The sequence below is a fragment of the Lissotriton helveticus genome, chromosome 1_2 (genome assembly GCF_964261635.1).
Source record: "Lissotriton helveticus chromosome 1_2, aLisHel1.1, whole genome shotgun sequence".
Lineage (NCBI taxonomy): Eukaryota > Metazoa > Chordata > Amphibia > Caudata > Salamandridae > Lissotriton > Lissotriton helveticus.
In genome coordinates this window covers 280,088,099-280,105,820 of record NC_136058.1, presented here as the reverse complement: position 1 = coordinate 280,105,820, position 17,722 = coordinate 280,088,099, and the positions used below count along the sequence as shown (strand labels likewise).

The window sequence follows — 17,722 nt, the reverse complement described above, 5'->3', positions numbered from 1 at the left end:
GAGTCTTGGGCCCCGTAGACTCGGTTTGGTGCCCTAGGCCTTTGACTCCTTCGGTCTCGGCACTGCAGGGCCTCCTTGGATCCAGGCCTGGATCCGGATCTGCGCCTGTCGACCTCTTGACCCCGACACAGATTCTACTGGCACCACGTCCGGCGCCGGCTGGACCCTCAGCCGGCGTCGACCCCGGCTTCTGCCCGATGTGGACACGGAGCCGGACCGATGCCAGATCCGGCGCTGATGGGTACTTTTGTGCATGTGTTCCACCCTGGCCCTTTTCAGCCGGATTGGCAGCGGAAGACTGGGAAGGTCTGGAGACCCTTTGACCGACTAGTTGGATTATGATCCGGGCTGGAGAAAGGAACTGGTGGATGCCAGTGGTCTAGATACCTCCCCAGGCCATGGCATGTTGTCTCCTCTTACCGTGGCTATGGAGGAGGGAGCGTCATACGCAGCTGTGTTGCGTAGGGCGTCCGAGGCTCTCCCCCTCGAGCTACCTACGTTGGCATTCAGGACTAATCTCCTGACAGAGGTGCTTCAGCCGGCAGCGAGCTCTTCAGAGCCCCTGCTGCCGTTCAATGAAGCCCTATCCAACATCCTTTAGGGCACCTGATCCATGCCCAACACAGGGGCTCCTGTGGATAGGATGATTGCCCGACCCCGGGCAACTCCACTTTTCTCTCCCAACACCCCACCCCTGAGAGCTTGGTGGTCCAAACCTCGACATCCAAAGGCCCATTCCCTAACGCTCCACTTGATAGGGAATCCAAAAAGCTGGACCAACTTGGGAAAGAACCGGTTGTTTTCCTCTGGCTTGGGACTGCGGTCGGTAAACACTGCATGTCTGTTGGGCCATCATTCCGACTCTTTGTGGGATACGGAGGTACGAGTGCTGCCCCAGTGTCTGGAGGAGGACCGGAGCGTGCTCTCCCATGCAGTTGCAGAGGGGAGAGATGCAGCGTAGTTTACCATCCGCTGTGGACTGGACACCACCGACTCGCTGGGTAGGACGATTTCCACATTGGTAGCCCTTTGACACTACGTCTGGCTGAGGTCGACTGGTTTTTCTGGGGATGTCCAGAACATACTGCTGGACATGCCCTTTGATGGCTGTCGCCTGTTAGAACACTTCAAGGACTCTCATGCTACGGCCAAGTCCTTGGGCCTATCCACCACACGCCCTGGATGGTCTGCTTTTCCCCCCTTTCTTGGCTACGGAAGGGGTGCCCCACCACGTTCCTTCCAGGGCCACAGGCCCGCGCAAGCTGTTCAGCCCCAGTGTGGCTGGGGACGTGGGAACCACCGCCGTGGTTCTGGGGGGCCGGCAGCCCAGTCGCGTACTGGCCTACCATCACATCGGACAGGTGTGTTTTGCTGATAGTCCGATGGAGCTAATCCCTCCCCTTCGAGACTACCCCCCTCCACCCCCGCCCTGCTACCTCAGTACCATCGTATGTCGGGGGATCATCTGGCCCTTCTCCAACAGGAAGTTACGTCTCTCTTGGCCAAGGTAGCCATCGAGCGAGTTTGTGCCCCAGTAGTAGGTCAACGTCAACCGCTTCCCCCGGTCAGCTTTCCCCCCTTTATTGGCTACTTAAGGGGTGCCCCACCACGTTCCTTCCAGGGCCACAGGCCGGCGCAAGCTGTTCAGCCCCAGTGTGTCTAGGGACGTGGCAACCACCGCCGTGGTTCTGGGGCCGGCAGCCCAGTCCCCCACAGCCCCCTCTGCAGCTGTCTCCAAACCCTCTTAGTCGGACCTTTCAGGTCCATCACACACCAGTGGGTGGCAGGATTCGCCGTCCTCTTCCCCCACTGGCTTACCATCACATCCGACAGGTGGGTTTTGCTGGTAGTCCGATGGAGCTAATCCCTCCCCTTCGAGACTACCCCCTTCCACCCACGCCCTGCCACCTCAGTACCATCGTATGTCGGGGGATCATCTGGCCCTTCTCTAACAAGAAGTTACGGCTGTCTTGGCCAAGGTAGCCATCGAACAAGTTTGTGCCCCAGTAGTAGGTCATCGTCAACCGCTTCCCCCGGAAGGAGAAGTTCAAAATGTTGACCATGGCTCAGGTCCCGTCTGCCCTTGACCCTGGTAGAGGTGGAAATGCAGCACGCTTATTTTCACATCCCCGTCTTGCTGGCCCACCGACGTTACCTGCGGTTCATGGTAGGCCACAAGCATTTTCAGCTTACCGTGCTCCCCTTTGGCCTTACCAACGCCGCTGGGGTGGTCATGAAAGTGATGGCGGTGGTCGCAGTTCTGGGGTCCAGTCTTCCCCTATCTTGACGACTGGTTGTTGAAGGCAGGCTCGCCCCAGGCAGTCTTCGCCCACCTCCAGACTACGGCCGACCTCCTGCATTTGATGGGGTTCTCCATCAACGTGCCGTAATCACACCTCTCTCCCTCTCAGAAGCTCCTTTTCATCGGAGTGGTTCTGGATACGACGCAGTTTCGGGTCTATCCTCCCGAACAGCGAGTCCGGGATATTCGGGCTATGATTCAGATCTTTCAGTTTCTATCCCTGATGGCCTCTTGCATCCTGCTGGTGGATCATACCAGATGGCATATGCGGGCACTGCAGTGGGAACTGAAGTTCCAGTGGGCACAGCATCAGGGGAACCTTTCTGATTGCGTCCAGATCTCGGAGGGCACTGCACGCCAACTGCAGTGGTGGCTCAAGAAAAAGGATTGGGTCAACGGCAGATCCCTCTCCCTTCCTCAACCAGAGTTCACGATGGTGACCGATGCATCACTTCTGGGATGGGGCGGCCACATGGGGGAGGCAGAGGAGTCCGGGCGCCACGTCAACCTTCTGGAGCTTCGGGCGATGCGTCTTGCAGTAAAAGCATTCCTTCCCTCTGTCCAGGGAAGAGTAGTGCAGGTGTTCAGACAACACCACCGCAATGTGGTACTGCAACAAACAGGGCGGGGTGGTGTCGGGAGCCTATGTCAAAAGGCCCTCCGCCTCTGGACAAAGGTGGAACATCAGGGCATATCCCTGGTAGTTATACACTTGGCAGGTTCCCTGAACACCAAGGCGGACAAACTCAGCCGCGGGTGCATGATGGATCATGAATGGCGTCTTCATTCGGGGGTGGTGCAAGGACTCTTTCAACAGTGGGGAGAGCCTTGGTTAAATCTATTCGCCACATAAAAGAATGCGCAATGTCCGCAATTCTGCACGTTGGAGTTTCCAAGGTGGCAGTGAAGTTGCTGTCTTCTAAACGCATTTCCGCCTATACCACTTCAGCCCAGAGTGCTGAAGAAGATCAAGCGCCACCGGGACCAAGTCATTCTTGTGGCTCCGGATTGGGAACAAAGAGTCTGGTATCCCGATCTGCTCAACATGGCCATCGATCCTCCGTTCCGACTGCCTCTTCAGGAGGATCTTCTGTCTCAGCAGCAGGGAACGGTCCTCCCTGCTAATCTATCCATCCTCCACCTCCTTGCTTGGAGATTGAGCAGCGGCAGTTGACGTCATTTGAACTGCCTCCCGAAGTCTGCGATGTTATCTTGGCAGCCAGGCGTCCTTCCACTAAGACGGTATACGCCTGCAGATGGGGCATGGTGCACAGCAAAGGCTGTGGATCCCCTTTCCACCCCTCTTTCTGAGGTTCTCTTGTTCCTCCTTTCCTTGGCCCAGTAGGGCTCTGCTCTGGACACTATTATGTGCTACCCCTCGGCCATTTCAGTCTTCCTTAGGCTTTCTGATCAGCCTTCTCTTTTCAAGTCCCCGGTTGTAAATAGATTTCTCAACGGCATTACTCCTCTCTTTCCTCCTGTTGCCTTCATAATGCCTCTGTGGGGCTTGAACTTGGTTCTTACCTATCTTATGTGCGCTCCCTTTGAGCCGCTACATAACTGTCCTCTGAGACTTCTCACTCTGAAAACTGCCTTTCTGGTGGCCATCACCTCTGCTCGCAGGATGAGTGAGCTACAAGTTCTTTCTTCCAAGCCTCACTTTCTGGCTGTCCATCCGGGCAAGGTTTTCCTTAGAACTAGACCTTCCTTTCTTCCCAAGGTGGTTACTTCTTTCCACATTGGCCAAACCATCACTTTGCCCACCTTCTTTCTGCCTCCACACCCTTCAAAGGAGGACGAGAGGCTCAACCGTCTGGATCCAAAACGTGCACTTTCCTTCTACTTGGATCGCACCAAACAATTCCAGGTGGACGACCAGCTCTTTTTTGGTTACGTGGGCACTAAGAAAGGTCAGGCCGTGCACAAACGGACCATCTCCAGGTGGGTCGTTCTGTGCATCAATGCCTGCTTTACTATGGCAAAGAAGTAGCCTCCAGTGGGGCTGCATGCCCATTCCACCAGGGCGACGGCAGCTACTACTGCTTTGGAACGAGGAGTCCCCCTGAATGACATCTGTCAGGCAGCTACTTGGGCATCGCTGCACAGGTTCACCAAACACTACTGCCTGGACAGTCAAGTCCGGAGAGACAGCTTCTTTGTCCGTTCTGTTCCCCTGGATTTTCTGGTGTGAACTTGTTAGCAGACCCACCTCTGGGGTTGGTATTGCTGGGGTATCTATTCTAAGGTAAGCAATCTTTAACTGTTTCTTTCAGATGAACAAGTTACTTACCTTCTGTAACGATATATCTGTAAGAATCATAGGTTAGTTATAGATTCCTTACCTCCCCATCGATCCTCCCCGTTCTGCGATCTGTTTTCTAGGGTTAAGGACTTTCTTTCAAGGCCTAAGTTTTGTGCACCAGTGGTCAGTGTCTTGAATGGCTCTGCGCTTCTGGTGTGGAAAGTCGGGTACAGAACTGATGTCAGCGCGCGAGGGCGGAGTCTATGTAGATGCTGCGTCACGGGGTTGACATAGCGACAACAAATGTGGAGACGACCGACGCGACCTTTCGACGCCCTGGGGTACAGCTGACGAAAAACTTTCTGGATCCTGTCTGACACCTGGGGGTAATTCTAAGGTAAGGAATCTATAACTAACCTATGTTTCTTACAGATATATTGTAACCAAAGGTAAGTAACTTGTTCACATATTGCCTCAGCCCTTGCTATTTAGAGAGGTTGGTTGAATCCTGCGCACAAATGGCCTTGTTTCCAAAAAAGGAAAATAATCCCTGTTGCACAGTATGGACTTTCCTAAGCTCGACAATTGAAGTGGTGTCATTTAAATTCAAGCACAAATGCAACTATAGGCATAGGTGTATCTTGGGGCCCACTGTAATGTGTGGGTTGTGACTGCACAGCTATCATATAGACCTCTTCCAGTTTTTTGTCCACACCTTTGTCCACACCTTTCAACCATTGGGTTTCTGCAACAAGCCTTTTTCAGTCATTGGCCAGCAACTTTTTCAAATATGCCTTGGGTCAGCCCAGTGGAGTATTCATCTATCACCTAATGCTAGTGACTGTTTGTGTGCATCTTTCTACCTCGATTCATGCTTCTATTGAACTCCCTGATGGACTATCTTACAATAATTGCCCTTTTGGTCCACTGTAGTTGGATTCCTCTAGTGTTTCTGGCCTTATTCTCTACTTCATTATGCACCTTACACTGTACATTCCTTTTCCTCCCGTGCTCGCCTCTTTCACCTGTCCACCACCCTCTTGAATCACCCTCCTTTGTGTGATCCCTTTCTCCACTGCTTGCCCTTCCTTCCTAGTTGGCTTCTTAAATGTGCTGCTGGACCGAGTACTTATTCATACAAAGAAAAAGTGGGCTATAGGCAAGGCTTCCTTGCCTTAAATATTCTCCTCTTTTTAGGTTTCACTTACAGACCGCTATTAAGTGTTTGTTGTCGTGAGACCTCTTGTGGAGCATGCCAAGAACTTAGTGGGTTTAAAGGCCCAACCCATTTCTTACCACTGTTGTCTTTTTTGCCACTTATTTGCTTCCTTCCCTCGTAGGAGATTTCCATGTGTAGTCATAAGTGTTAAATAGTGCCGCCTGCATGGGGGGGGACCCTGGAGCGCTTTTTCCAATATATCTTATAAAGTGCTGAAGTTCGCCTTTCTTCAGGAAGGCCTTGAAAAGTCAATTAAAGTCACAACGCAGCCTATAGGATTAGGTTACAGTGGTCAAAATTCACAAACACTTTTGCTACGAGAGAGAAGGATGCAATGTAGCCAATAGGCTGCCATTATAAGGAAAGAAAAGGAGACTGTGCCTTTAAGAACTGTGACCTCCAATATCTGGCTCCTGCTGACAACACCCTTGGAGAATTGAACATTAATTTTTTTGTTTTTTTTCTTAAAAATGTAAACTTGGATATCAGTGATTTTTGCTTCACTCAATGTCTTTTGTCTTCCTCTATTGAGTTTAGCCTTTTCTTGAGGGGAATAGAGGTCTTTTTCTGCTTCAAAAGGCCTTCTTTATTCAACAAATGTCCTCGCTGTGGCAGGAGAAAGGCTAAAACAGACCCCCATGAGGTCTGTAGCATCTGTCTGCCGTCTTCACATTTACCTGGCTCCTGTGACATTTGTAAGACTTTTTCCAGGCGAACCCTACGTGACGGGGAGAAAATTTGCCTTCAAGGAAAAGAAGAAAGACTATGCCAGCAAGATGCAAGTGGGACTCCTGAGCCGAGGGGTAGGTAATTCTTCCACAAGAGCTCTTATCCCAGCCTCCAGTGGTCGTCAAAGGTCTGAAGTGTTTTTCAGGAAGAAAACGCGTTCGGTCCCAGTCGACATCGAGTCGGTTGACATCGAGAGGAGGTACAGCACTGACATGCTTGCCGTCAGTGACTGGGTCGACGCAGTAGAAACATTGATGCTCGACGCAAAGATACTCTTGTGCGACGTCGAAACCTTCTCGCCACCGCCGGACGTCAAGATGTGCATATGGTCGTTGAGGGACTCTGACTCGCCATCGTAAACCTTCTAAAAGAAGGAGAATCTATTTCTCATCTGATCCACATTCCAAATCTCCGTCTATGGTCGAGGTGCCATTTTCTCCTATACCGGTGTCTTCTCCTCCATTGGAGTCGCCAGCTCCACCAGTTCCGCTGCCTCCTGTATTGCCGGTAATACCAGCCTCTTTACCTCCAGTGGCTCCACAACCTCAAGGGTTGCCAGCCCCACCAGCTCTACTGGCACCTTTAATTCCACCTCCTCCAGTGCTGCAAGTGCCTAGCACTCCAGCTCCCGGGAGATCGCGCTCAAGGACTTGCCATCATTTAGACCATGGCCATCATCCATCTGGGCTTTCTCCTAATAGATCCGGACACTCTTGTTCGCATCACAGATCAAACCACAGATCAAGTTTGCAATCTCACTATCATCACCATGGCCATACGTCCTCTTCCACCAGGGACTATTCGCCCACCGTGTCAGACTCTCTTCAACCTCGTTCCTCACCGATTGATGACATAAATACCTTTCAAGAAGTTCTTGTTAGAGGTGCAGCTAAACTGAATATACCAATGGCGGTTCCAAAGTCATCGACATCGGTGATCTTCGAGACACTTCACCAACGCTCGTCCTCAAGACCTTTACTTCCACTAGTGCTTTGTCTTCTTGAGCCAGTCATGGAATTGTTTCTTACTCCAGCTGTGGCAAAGTCCTTTATTTCTGCGCTTAGACCCTCCCACCTGAATCCGTGGTGATTCTAGCTTGCTTGCTCGTAAGTCTCCTCACCACATCACCTTCTGCCACTTTTCCCCAGATAAGTTCTCTTCGGACAGCAAAATCTACCACATAGCGGCTTCTTCCATGAAAGCGGCATAAGCAACAGCCCTCTTGGGTAGATAGGATCGAGCTTTGTTGTATTCCATTCTCTAGGATCGAGCTTTGTTGCATTCCATTCTCAGCTTTGCGGAACATGTCCCAAAAGATCACCAGGAGGATTTTCTTGAAATCGTTCAAGAAGGTGCCATGATTTCTAACCAGATCATTAGTCCGACGGCGGATTCCTTTATTCTGGCTGCTCATGGTTATTGCAATTGAGTGTCCTTGCACAGACATGCATGGCTCCGACTGATGACATTAAAGTCTGACGCTCAGCTGCGTATTCAGAGCTTTCCATTCTCTGGTTCCATTCTGTTTGGCTCGTATGCTGATGACGAAATGGCAAGGATGAAGATGGAGATCGATTTCTCAAGTCCTACAGTTTTTAAACTATCCCAGGACCAGCACCTGTTGTTCTGACCCTACCACTGTCGTGTCTTGTCACAGAGGTTTCAAACCACTAAATGGCAGACGGGGAGATCGCAACAGTACCAAAGATCCTACCACCTTCAGCGCAAACAGCAGAGGGGACATGTGGCACAACAACCTAACTAAGGGGGCTGACAACCAACAGCATCAAAGCCCTGAATCTTCCCTTCCCCTTCTTCTGTTCCCCACTCAGGTAGGGGGAAGCATTTCAAATTAGCTGCTAGAGTGGCAATGCAATACGACAGATGCCTGGGACTTAAATATTGTCACACATGGGTATTCTCTCAGATCTACTGCCCCACAACTGTCCATTCCACCAAAGTCATCCGATTCCCACCTTGGCCTTCTAAAAGAGGAAGTCAACACTCTGTGTCACAAGAAAGTGGTGGAATCTGTACCCTGAAGTCAACCTGGAAACTGCATTTATTCCAGGTACTTACTCATGCCAAAGAAGGGCAGACAAGAGTTCAGGCCCATTCTCAACCTCGGAATCGCCAACAAATGTATTTGAAAGGAGAAGTTCAGGATGCTGGCTTAACACCAAATATACCCTCAGCTTCACTAGGGAGACTGGCTTTGATCCGTTGACCTGCACAATGATTATTTTCATATTCACATCCCAAAGAAGCATCAGAAGTTCTTAAGCTTCGTTGTGGGGCAAGGCCACTACCAATATGCCGTCCTACCGTTGAGTCTCAAGTCACCACCCAGGACGTTCTCCAAATGCATAGCTGTAGTGGCAGCACATCTTCGAAAGCACTGAATCTTTGGCTGCCCTTACCTGGACGACTGGCTTATCAAGGTGTCCACCTTCCCAAAAGCCCAACTGCATTTCAAATGAACTTGCCATCTCCTCCATCGGTTGGGTCTCCATGTCAACTTTCTCAAGTCCACGAAATACCAGTCCAGAAGTTACACTACTTAGGAGCTACCATTGACACATTGCACACAAGGGTGCGTCCTTCGGAGGAACCACGCTTATCCATTCTCCAGAAATGTCACACTCCAGCGAATGTGCGATCCAACAGTCCTCATAAACTCCTCACTTCTCTGCTCGATGGCCTCCTGCATTTTTCTGACTCCTAATGCTCGCCTCCACCTGCGCCCTCTCCAGGAGTGTCTTGATGACCAGTGGGACCAGGTGTGAGGAAACTGGGAAGGCAAGATCATCCTATCCATTCATGTCATCAAGTCACTCAAGTGGTGTTCCCCGAGCAATCTCCTGTAGGGAATGCCATTTCACCAACAGGATCCAACACAGACCATCATAACAGATGCCCTTTTTGCTCAGATGGGGAGCCCACATGGGTCACCTGCAAATACAAGGCGCGTGGTCTCCGAAGGAGAGGACATATCACATCAACCTTCTCGAACCCCGTGCCGTTTTCTGCCACTTAAGACATTCCGCCCATCATTCACGACGACACCCTGCTTGTACAGACAGACATTGCAACGGAACAAGCTGGGGCACAAGGTCCAGAGCCTTGTCACAAGGGGCACAGACTATCTGGCACCGGCTCCTAGCCAGGAATCTGAAGATAATTGCCAGTCACCTACCCGGTGTTCAGAATATCCAAGCAGATGCGCTCAGCAGGGCTCTCGACGAAAACCAAGAGTGGGTGTTGAACGAAGATGTTGTACAATATATCTTACACTTGTGAGGCACACCTTCTACACACCTTTTTGCTACAGTGGAAAAGAAAACGTGCCACGGCTGCGCTGCCAGGTTTTACCATCCAAGGTCATTGGAGAATGCCCTATAGATTGATTGGTCCAACAAATTTCTTTATGCTTTTCCACAAATTCCTCTGATCCCGGCAGTCTTGCTCAAGCTTTAAACCACAACAGCCAAGATGATTCTAATAACACCAGAATGGCTGAGACAATTATGGTTCCCAGACCTTCTTCACTGGTCGCTCTGACCACATCTCAGGCTGCCATGCAGGCCTTCTAACGCAGTTTGGAAGAAAACTGTTACACCCCAACCTCACGTCCTTAAATTTAGCAGCATGGCTCCTGAGATAGGACAGTCTGACCACCTGAACCTACCACAGGACTATATGATGTTTCTAAAGGAGGCAAAGTGACCATCCGTGCGATCTGCATATGCCATCAAATGGAGTGGATTTTGCATCTGGTGTTAAGACAAATAGACCCTACATATTGCCAGGAGGATGTAATCCACCCAGATTTGTTGCACCTTGCTAAATCTGGCCTTCAATTTTCTTCCATCAAAGCCCACCTGGCTACACTTTCCTCCTGTTAGACACCCCTTTCCTCCATGGGAACACAATGTGGTTCTTTCACGTCTCATGCTACCACCTTTTAAGCACCTCTTCAACATCTCAATTAGAAAACTGCTCTGCTTCCCTTGTGGGTATAACATCTGCACATAGAGTTGTTGAGATACAGGCCATTTGTTCTCATGAGCCATACACAGTCTTCCACTCTTCCAAAGTAGTGCTGAGGACCCATCCTAAGTTATCTTTGATTTTCACATAAATAAAACTATATCTTTCACTTTCTTTCAAAATCCATCCACTGCAGCAGAGGTAGCCATTCACTCTCTGGGTGTAAAAAGGGTTTTAAAGTTTTATTTAGATAAAACCAAATCTATTTACAAATCACAACAATTGTTAATTAATTAAGGCCCAGTTCGCTTAGGTCTGTCTACCGCCGAACAGTCAGTTTCGAGGTGGATTGTCTCTTGCATCCTATTTTGTTATGAGCTAACTAATAAGACTCTCGCTGTCAAACCCAAAACACTCTCCACTAGTGGCAAAGCAGCCACTACTGCTTTGATTGGAAATATTCCCATTGCAGATATTTGCAAAGCTGCTACTGGAGGTCAGTCCACACATTCACTAGGCATTACTGTCTTGACTGATGCTAGAACGGATGCTCAAGTGGGACAAGCGTCCCTCAGAAATCTCTTTGCTTAGCTATCTATCTTTCTACTGTTCCTGTCTCCTCCACTGCCTCAGGGAAAATGGGTTTGCTAATCTATTCAACGCTTATGACTATGCATGGAAATCCCCTACCATAGAAGGTATAGTTTCTTACATGTAACTCCAGTTATCTCGTAGGGGTATTTCCATGATACTCCTAAGCAGCTCTCCTTCCTCCCCAGTGGATTAGACAGACAAGTTCATGCTCTGCTATTATTCAGCTAGTACACCCTACAAAAAGAACTGGGGTAACTGCTTCTGGCTAAGCATGATGGGATATTGGAGCTCACACAGTTCATAAATACTCAGTCTCCTTTTTCTTTCCTTATAATGGCAGCCCATGGGCTACATTGACCTGCATTTCTTCATCCTTCTCTCTCATAGCATAAAGGTTTGTGAAAGATATTTTCTGTGACCTTACAAAGTTGTTCATGCATTGGGTTCATGTTTTCTTGGATATTCCCCTTTCGTTCCTTCAAGATGAAGAATTTTGACCACTGTAGCCTAATTCTATAAGCTGCAGCATGACTTTATTAAATGATTTTTTAAGGCCTTCCTGAAGAAAGGCGAACTTCAGCACTTAAGAAGATATATTGGAAAAAGTGCTCTGGGTCTTTGTCGTAGGCAGGCGGGACTATTCAACGCTTATGACTATCATGGAAAAACCCCTGCGAGAAAACTGGAGTTACAGGTAACAAACTATACCTTCTTATTCAGTTGCTTCCTCCTCTTCTTGTGTATATCCTTCTCATGTAGCATAACTTCTTTACTATTCTTCTGAATGAATGACCAGTATGTTTTCACGGCTCAGACTCTGGGAACTACTTTTCTTTAAGCATTCAATGAGAGTTGAGGGGTTTTCTTGCTTTCGGTCTTGCATGTTCACCCCAAGCACTCTGTGTTGCTCACTTCTTTACCTTTTTTCAATGTATTTTCTCTAGCTGCTCACTTCAAGCTCCTCCATTACTTCCCTACCCCCATTGACTTGTACCCCACCCACTCCTCCGTTGCTTCAAACAAGTCAAAATGTAATGTTCATTTACTGCTCTGAGTGGTGTTTGCCATCATTAAATAGTAAATAAATAAGTCGCCTGCATCATCCGTATGAATATGCATGTGTGGAGATGCATGCATGTCATCAGGCTTGCACACATATTGAAATATCTTCCAGCAGTGCCATAACCTGTACTACAGCATGCATGCATTCCCATAATTATTTTTTACTGATGCAATGCATCATTGGCAAAAAGCATTGGCCAACCAGTAGTAAAAATGGTGGGAGCTATAAGTGTTTCATTCAGGGAGGGTATAGCCTGAGTTAACATTTCCTCGCCACACAGACTGAAGTTCATGATAGAGATTTAGAGGCTCAAAAGGCAACATCCATAGCCCTCCAGGAGAAGAGACCTTGTACATACCACTGTATGCGATGATAGAGGAAGCAATTACAGCCTTTGAGGAGGCGAGAGGGCACACAGACGCACTGCTCCAGTGTAGAGGAACTAGTGTCAAGTGTCTGCTGTGCAAGTGTAGGCTGAACAGCATGGCTTGCACCACTGCACAAGAGAAAACTTTACAGGTCATTGCAAGCATGAGCCTTTATTGGAAACTGTGCAAGTGCTTGCTATGTAAGTTTGCTTCAGCATAAATAAAGCGAGGCTGGAGTTACACGATTGAATGATGCACGTATTCTGCTTGATCAAACTGTGATTGTAGCTATGTCTTTATGAATCAACGACTGAAGCATTTATGGGTAGGCTTAAGTGAGGTTTGGGGTGCATTTCTAAAAGATGGTAAGATGACTGAATCCTAACACCGCCTCTTTCTTGACTTCTTTTACCAGATGCTGATGTAAACGCTTCCGGAAGTTCGATGCACGCCCTCTCTCACATCCGGCAGGCAAGAATCCCCCCACATCTCCTCCAGAGAGTCCCAGGGGTGCTGACTCCCGGTGCGTTCTCCTTCTGTGAGGTGGACTCTGGATTTGGCCCAATGTTAAACCGCAAAATGGGGAGTCAAGGCTTTGGTGGGGCTGTACCTCCGATGGCCGCTTTCCCGCCACAGAGATATCATTACTTTCTAGTCTTGGACTTTGAGGCGACATGCGATAAGCCACAGATTCATCCTCAGGTGAGCGTTGTGAGTGCATGCAGAAGCATACTGCCTTCTCCCTCTAAACCAAGGAATACTGGATGGTTATTTTCATTCCAGATTCTTGACAGATTTTTGAGGTGTGCTTTTACTTTGCCCAAATTAGGCTGCAGTAATATTTACTCTTTTGTTTAGTGTGTATCATCATCCTCCAGTGGGCAGTAAAATAAAATATGATTAACTATTGAAGCCAAAGATCATGATCCCCCGCTTTTTCTCTACCTTCAATGCACTTTATGCACATCTTGCTCTGTCTTCCAGTTACATTTTGCACAGTCTGGACTGCCTAGTTTAGTAAGAGTGTTAGCTCAATTGGGTTTCCCCATCATTTCTTGGGATTAACAACTGAAATTAGCATTCCACATTATTAAAGGAGCCAAGAACTAATTTGGTTGATTTGATTTATTTATTCCACATTATTTCATAGTTTACTTGTCTTAAAGTGTAGCTGTCACTCTCTAAAACATTGGGGTAACACAGTTCCTAAATAGAGTAAGATTGCCTAATTTTAAGTTAACAAGAGAAAATGTATCTGAATAGAAAAAATTCAAGATATGAAAATGTACTTCATGTCAATAAACTGTGAATAAAATAAGTTCTAAAACAGCAAACGATTTACAAAAAAACACGATTGATCAGATTCAGCAAGTTTGTGGTATTAGCCCATGTCGGCAAATAAACCTAGTAAGCGATTCACTGAGCGCGTTCACCGTCTCCGGGTTGCGAGTTCAAACACTGAACAAACTTGCTGAATCTGACCAATCGTGTTTTAAAAAAAAGATCATCTTCATTTTTTAATTAAGGACCCTTTGAACTACTTAATGTGAATGGATGACTGTGAAACACCTATAGGAGAGGACAAACCCCTGAAGAAGTCTCGGGAGAAGGGACGAAACACATTGGTTACGCTGGTGTGACTACTTTGCACATTTCCAATAAAAGAATTCATCAACACAACAACAAGCTTGAACGCCTTTTATTGAATTTATGGAACATGGATGTACTATTACTACAACATTGAAAGTTGTAATTGATCTTGTTCTGATTAGAAAAGATGTAATTCAATATAACAATAAATAGTGGGTGGTGATCTATTTGATGTACACGTTCTAAAACGGCCAGCTGTGTGTGGTAGCACAACAGCGGGGACTCTCTTACAGGGGGGCACTCAGTAACATTAGAGCAGGCAACTCCTGTGGAGTTTGGCTATAAAGAGAAAAGTGCAAGGTGAGCCAGGGAGGAGACTGGTAGAATGTATCATCTTCACCCAGCATGGTAGCAGCAGGCTCCCTTAAAATACAAGTGCTTTGGCTTTAGCACTGCCTAAAATAATTTTTTCAGACCTGCTTCCTTGATATAATATGATATAAATCTTGAATATGTTTTGCAACCTTGGGAATTCTCCCAGCTTTATCCATATCAGTGAAAACAGTGACATTCTTGTGACATGCTAAACAAAGTTTTTTAAGGCAGCGTCTCGGCCAGTTGAATAAGTAGACTGTTTTATTGAGGATCAAAGTACTGCAATGATATGAGCTGTGGAATTCTCCTAAACTTGTATCTGGAGTGACTATCAAGGAATTTGGCTTCAGTGTGGAGGAAGATGAGGGCACATCACACAAGTCATTCAGCAGAGCATGCCATCCCGCTGACACATCTGGATGGGAAATGGTTGTGAGCATCTCCACTCGGTGACTGCAATAGCGCTCAGGTCTTACCTGCTCACAAAAGATTACTCCAGGAATAGGGCAGTGACTTGCAAAAAAAATTCTTTGAAATGATGGGGTTGGCTTATTTTAAGCTATTCTTCTCTGCTCCATCCAGTGTTAGTTAAGTCTCCTTATCGCTGCTGATACCAAGCTTTTGCAAGGTTACTAGCAGCACAGGACACCACCTGGTGGGTCCTTAAGCAGAAAGGTGAGGATGTTTGTCGCGCCGGGATGCCCCCGGGTAAGCTGAGCGCGTAATAAGTTTCATATAATAATAATAATAATGTTTGTGAGATTCTTGGTAAGTCCCTTGATGTCCTACAGTGAGTGTCAAACATATATTTGATTTCATTATTAGATCACTTAACAGCAGTAGCTGCATTTTTCAGTTGGGCATGTCTCCTCAATAGAGGTCTGTGGGGTGTCAGGCTTTTACTTCAGTCACCAGTGAGCATTGTTTACCCATGAGCGAATTACCCTCTTAACAATTTATTTCAAGTTAACAACTCTGATTTCAAAACACCTCCACATCCCTCCAAAACTGGGATTAGGCTTCCCAGAACTTTGTGCAAAGTTTCAAAAAGATCCTTCACCTGTGAGGTATCATTCTGCACATAACAGTGAAATGTATAAACCTAGATTTGTATCCATTGTTGTTTAAAGTGAAAAGTAAGCTCCAGATATTTACACAACCTTGGTGGGTGCTAGTACCAGAACATTATACGCGGATGGTTTGACATACACAAGAAAGTTTTCAGCTCATTGATTCCAACCATCGCTGCTACCATATTCCATGTGTCAGCTGCTCTGAAATCTTCTTTTATGTTGTCAGTATTGGGTGAGGGAGTGGGTGGATGTTTTAACCAGTCAAAATAAGTACTTAACACTTGAGGGCTATACATTTATATAATTTTCCCACTCTGTACTTTTCGGATTCCTCTTCACCAACCCATCTCTCAGTAATGGAGCTAATGTATGAGGGAGCTGTCAATCTGACGGAACTCTCGTCCCATGAATCTAATGTATCTACCACTTATCCTTCTTTTTGTGAAATTCCTCCCAGGATGACCTTCCTCCTCAAGATTAATTATCGCTTTGTATTTTCATGTGAACTGTTTTATTGTCTTTGAGTGTAACAATCAATGCAAATCAATATTTTCATAAATAAGTCATCAAATTTCAATATTGTCAGATTAATAAAATGCCATAGAGTGTAGAAGAAGATAGAAAATGTTACATTATATTATAATTATAGTCTGAGGGCGTGTTGAAAAAAGGACACTTAAACAAGTATCCGAAAATTTCACTGGAAGAGGACACTGCAATCTATGCGTACTTTCTCTGGGAATCATTTTTTATTGCTAAACTCCCAAGTGGATCCTTTTGAAGATCACTCAAAATTGGAAATGTTACCTACTAGATAGAACTTGTGGAGGGGGAAAAAGAAATACAAATATTCCATGTAAATCTTTTAAAAAGATTGGAGGGCCATATCATTCATCAACAGGTTTACTTAAGTTATGGAACTCTTAATGAGATCGAGGAAATGGAGATGGGACCTGATCTGAAGTGTTCAGAAATAAAACAATTAGGAGATCTACTGAAGACTTCTCAAGGACTATTTTTTTTTATGGCATACTGATCTATCCACAATACAGATGGTGATAGTCCTAATACCTCGGATTATATGGAAGTGCAATGCAGCCTTTGTGAGCAAAGAAGCCAAGCAATGTAAAATTAATGAGCCATGAATAATAATACAAGAGGAAAACAACTTCCGCTTTTAGGGGTGTTCTAAACACTATGCAAGAACATGGAAAGTCACAGCCTGCTGGTAATAGCAAGCATCCCCCAGTGCCACACTGTCTACTTATCTATGTATTGTATCTCCCTTTGGGATCCAAACACGCTGATGACACCCAGCTAGTAGTAGCACTGAACCAGGCGGAACACTAGCCCACTGATCTCCACTCCTGTCTCGAGGAAGTTGCTAATTGGATGAGCCTTTCTCACCTTAAGCTCAGTGGGGACAAACCTGAGCTTATGCTGCTTGGCAACCAGCTAAGTTTCAAATCTAGCACCATGTGGCCAGTCTGCATGGGTCCAGCACCAGTCCCAAAAACTGAGATAAAGAACCTGGGAATCTGGCTAGATCAAGACCTTCCCATTGAAAGCCCAAGCCATGAAGACTGCCGCCGCGTGCTATGGCCTACTCAGAATGACCCAGAAAATACTCACCTTACTCCCCTGCCAAGCGAGAAAGCAGCTTACCCAAGCCTTAATTTTATCTAGGTTGGATTACGGCAACGCTCTTTACCTAGGGGCCCCCAACTCAGTAATCACAAAGCTGCAGATTGTTCAAAACTCGCAGCTAGATTGCTGACAGGCACAAACAATCACTGCTCAGCAAAGCCCGCCCTGCGCTACCTCCACTGGCTTCCGGTACAGGAGAGAATTAATTTAAATTCTCTCTGTGTCGCCCATTGGTCCTTAGAAGGAAATGGGCCACCCATCATCAAAGACTTGGTAAGAACCTACAAGGCCACCAGAAGACTCTGCTCCGACCACCTCCACCTGGCAGAAGTGCCCAGAATCAAGAGGGCCAGAGTGGGTGGCCGACTCTTCTCTTACAACGCTGCCAAGCTCTGGAACTCCCTCCCGCTCCCCCTTTGCATGGAATCTAACCACCTTGCATTTCGCAAATAACTAAAGACATGGCTATTCCCATAAGGATCTCCCCTACCCTGGATTCGCTGCAGCGCTGGGAGGCCTCCGGGTAGCCA

The 17,722-nt window shown here is 47.1% G+C and overlaps 1 protein-coding gene across 7 annotated transcripts in view; it reads left to right on the top strand.

Annotated features, from left to right (window-relative positions):
• The window catches only part of ERI3 (ERI1 exoribonuclease family member 3), a 1,714,120-nt gene that overhangs the window by 276,480 nt on the left and 1,419,918 nt on the right, over positions 1-17,722 (top strand). For all 7 annotated transcript variants that reach the window (XM_078671725.1, XM_078671720.1, XM_078671724.1 and 4 more), the window contains one exon: positions 12,923-13,209. In XM_078671725.1, the coding sequence (XP_078527851.1) occupies positions 12,923-13,209 (287 nt within the window). The remainder of the gene's footprint in view (positions 1-12,922; positions 13,210-17,722) is intronic.